The sequence below is a fragment of the Empidonax traillii genome, unplaced genomic scaffold (assembly GCF_003031625.1).
Source record: "Empidonax traillii isolate 1590-97213 ecotype Southwest subspecies unplaced genomic scaffold, ASM303162v1 scaffold256:size688067, whole genome shotgun sequence".
NCBI classification, from domain to species: domain Eukaryota; kingdom Metazoa; phylum Chordata; class Aves; order Passeriformes; family Tyrannidae; genus Empidonax; species Empidonax traillii.
Genome location: NW_020955449.1, coordinates 408,774 through 412,407, shown reverse-complemented (window position 1 = coordinate 412,407; position 3,634 = coordinate 408,774). Strand labels below are relative to the sequence as shown.

At 52.8% G+C, this 3,634-nt stretch overlaps 1 protein-coding gene across 1 annotated transcript; it reads left to right on the top strand.

Annotated features, from left to right (window-relative positions):
* Nucleotides 1–291: 291 nt before the first annotated feature.
* GINS1 (GINS complex subunit 1) lies at nt 292–3,377 on the top strand. The gene is made up of 7 exons (XM_027889234.1): nt 292–366; nt 444–508; nt 595–690; nt 1,033–1,123; nt 1,615–1,731; nt 2,552–2,626; nt 2,892–3,377. The coding sequence occupies exons 1-7, from the start codon at nt 292–294 to the stop codon at nt 2,958–2,960; spliced, it is 588 nt and encodes a 195-aa protein (XP_027745035.1). The 3' UTR covers nt 2,961–3,377.
* Nucleotides 3,378–3,634: the final 257 nt, after the last annotated feature.

The window sequence follows — 3,634 nt, the reverse complement described above, 5'->3', positions numbered from 1 at the left end:
CTGTCATAAGCTGGGGTGGTGCGGGGAGGAGGTTGCCAGAGGCAGTCAGGCAGTGCCTTACCCACTCAGGGTCTCTCAACGTGTCCCCAAGGGTGCCCAACAGCCGCACCGGTATCACCCGGGGGCGCCGAGACCGGCACAACTCACCGCACGGAACGCCGGGGGGGCGGAGCCGCCAAAGGCCACGCCCTCCAAGGCGGTCCCTATTGGCCTCGCCCCGCCCCGCGCGGCCGCGCCGGCGGCCCCCATTGGCTGCGGTTCCCGCGGGTTTCTGGCGCGCGGGGCCGCGGAATGGCGGGGGAGCGAGTGATGGAGCTGGTGCGGGAACTGCACCGCGCCGCCGGCGGGCACCTCCCGCCATTCCGGGTGAGCAGGGACGGGACGACCGGGAACGCCGCGAGCGGGAGGGGCTCCGCTCTCGCTGACTGTGTCCTGTGTTGCAGACGGAGGGGCTGCGGCAGGCGCTGGAGGAGATGCGGGCGCTGTACGAGCGGAACCAGGCGGATGTGTGAGTGTTGGCGCGTCCCGCAGAGCTCGGGAGTTGCCCCGGGCTCCGACCTTATTCTCCTCATCTTCCTCTTCCTCATCCTTCAGGTCCGAAGCAAAGTCGGGACGGACAGACCTAATTTTCCTCATCCGGTTCCGGCACTGCTGCCTGCTCCGGAACCAGCGCTGCCTCCTGGCCTACCTGTGAGTGCGGTTCTCGGCCGTCGGTGCCACGGGGCATTGGTTCACCCCCGCCGGCACAGGGCCCCCAGCGGCAGGGTGCTGGAACTCGGCCCGGGCAGGTGGTTCCTCCGCGAGGTGCGGGGCTGGTTCTCCTTGCCTTCATTGCCGGTACCACCACAGAGAGAAGGCCCTGCTTCCCTCTGCCCTTTAAGAGTTTTCATTATGAATAGGCCAAATATCACAGGTGGAATGACCCCAGTGTTTGCTCTCTGCTCTGAGGGCAGACTGGGCCATCACTGTTGCCTGGGGATGTTGGCAGAACTCACCTCAGGGATGCTGGGTTTGCCGCGCTTCTTCCCCCAGGTACGACCGGCTGCTGCGGATCCGAGCGCTGAGGTGGGAGTATGGCAGCGTCCTGCCAAACACTATCCAGTTCCATATGTCAGCCGAGGAAGTGAGTCAGCCTTGTTTTAAACTCTTCCCCTCTTTCTATTTACTCCTCCTCTCCCCCCCACTACAAACATGATACTTAACATGCCTTTCTGTAAATACTTGTTTATTCATTGTCTATGGGTACAACCACAAATGGACACCGAGCACACGTTTTAATGCACTTTTAAGGATCAGGTGGGCTCTACTAGATCAGACTCACAGAGAGACCAAGAGAACTAGGTCCGTATATGCTGCTCTCAAATGCTGTCTCTAGACCGATGTACGGAGCTGCTGACATCAGCAGCATCTGTCCTACACTTAATCCAGAGTGCACTGCCTCAGAGGTGGTTTTTCCTTTTAGAAGAGCTTGTGTTCGTTCACCTTTGGCTGTCAGGAGCATGCTTGGGAACAGTGGTCTGGCAGCACAAATAAACTAGATCTCATTCATCAGGGACCTGTCTTTCAGCATTAGCTGTTTGGCTTTGACTGAGGGATCACTGTTACTTCCCACAGGTGGAGTGGTTCAATCGGTACAAAAAGTCTCTGGCTACGTACATGAGGTCAGTAGGAGGAGAGGAGGGGCTGGACCTTACACAGGACATAAAACCTCCTAAGAGCCTGTACATTGAAGTAAGTGCAAGATCTGTGATTTCTGTCTGAACAAACATTTACCTGACCATCTTTTTTAGAGAATTTTATCCCCATCCCAAGTCAGTTCATTGAGCAAAGCCTTTGAGAGCACCAAAGCTTCCACAGGCTTCTGGATTTTACTCTGCCACTGTTTTACTTCTACTGAGGACACAATGTATGGTCAAAGATGGTATTCCTGGTCTGTAGGGCATTTGTGATGGGGTGAGTTATCCAGTGAGGTTTCTGCAGCTTTTGGAGAAACTTAACCAGCTCTCAGATCAACCAGAAACCATATTGCCATGTTAAGGACTGTTACCTAGGGGGTTTTCTTGTGTTTTTTGTTTTTTTTTTTTTAAATGGACTCTTATAGATGAGACTATACATTGCTTTACACAATTGATACAACAAAGCAAGAGCATGTGAGAAATCACAGTCAGTAGCTAAAGTGCTTTGTTCTGATATTCTCTTCAAAAAAACAAGTAGTGACGACAAACCTGCTCCTTAAGCAGTTTCATTGTTAAAACAGATTGGCATTTTCTGGTACGTTTGTGGGGAGGGGAGGGTCACTAGACCCTATCTCTGTGCTTCTCTTCCTCAAGTCTCTGGAGAGACTGGGCTCTTGCTCCAGGCAGAGGCAGGAAGAGAACATCAGGTGGAGCCCACAGACCAGTTCTGCATTTCTAGGTCTGCTCTGTACTGAGACTCCCTCAGGCAGGAAGGAGTGTGTCACAGTCCTGGGGCACATGTTGCAAGCCAGCAGTGATGTCTAGTGTTTCTATGGGAGACGGGGTGATCTGAGAGCTGTGTTTCTGCTTCGCAGGTGCGGTGTTTAAAAGACCATGGCGAATTTGAGATTGACGATGAGACTACCATCCTCTTGAAGAAGAACAGCCAGGTACCCATTACAAGAGCATAGTCCATTCTCTTCCTTCCCTTTCACTCCCATGACATCCCCCTGCTTATCCCAGCTTTGCAGCATGTCACAATTCCTGCACACACAGCTCCCTGCACATGCTGCAAGCTGTCTGCATGGCCCAGACTGCAGCTCTGCCTAGTCCAGTACCATGATGCAGTGAATATACAGCCCGACAAACAGAGCTGGCTGTGTGCAGCAACAAATCCAACAAATTCAAGGAAAGTTTTCCTGTGTTTCTGTGCAGCACTTTTTACCCCGCTGGAAATGCGAGCAGTTAATCAGACAAGGAGTCCTGGAGCACATTCTGTCCTAAGTGTGGAGGACAGGAGGGACAACTCTTGCTTGGTGGCCTGCCCACAGTGGGGACTGAACTGTAGTGTGTGCAGCACTTCAGACACCTTAGCATTTCTGCAGTGGCACCCTTCCACTCCTCCCAACAGCCTTTGGTGCCCTACCTGAAGATCAGCCCTATATTATGCAAACCACATTGGCCACCTCTTTGGGAGGAAATGGTGCGTTCTGGTAATGTAGTGATCCTGGGAATCTGGGGGGTAGGAAGGGGGGAGTGGGACGTTATCCAAGCCCCAGACCTACAGCTAGCATTTGGGAATGCATTTTTGTTTAGAATAGTTCATTGTTCACATGGGAGTAAGACACCGACTGGCTGGGCTCTGGAAGTCAGGAAAGCTCTGTGGTTGCAAAATAAAGAACTGCTTCAGCCTTCACTGTAGTGGTTTATAAGAGTTAATGTTGTGTTCATTAAGCACTCTGATCTGGCTCTCTAGTCAAACCTGTCCTGACCCTGCAGCATGATGGTTATTTAAGTGTCTCAGTGAAACTTCCTCCAAGTGTCAGAAAAGGCCGTGCAAGCTTCTTGCCTTGTCTCCCATCAGAGACCTATAAATGTTGTTTCTTGAGGTGCTGTGTGAATGAGCAGTGTGGGTTTCTCCCAAGGACTGGGCTTCCCCAAGCACTGGTCTGGCAAGG

Coding starts and splice junctions, on each gene's coding strand:
- GINS1 (XM_027889234.1), top strand. CDS start 292: ATGGCGGGGGAGCGAGTGATGGAGCTGGTGCGGGAACTGCACCGCGCC. Junction 1,124..1,614: donor TCCATATGTCAGCCGAGGAA/GTGAGTCAGCCT, acceptor TACTTCCCACAG/GTGGAGTGGTTCAATCGGTA. Junction 1,732..2,551: donor CTAAGAGCCTGTACATTGAA/GTAAGTGCAAGA, acceptor TCTGCTTCGCAG/GTGCGGTGTTTAAAAGACCA.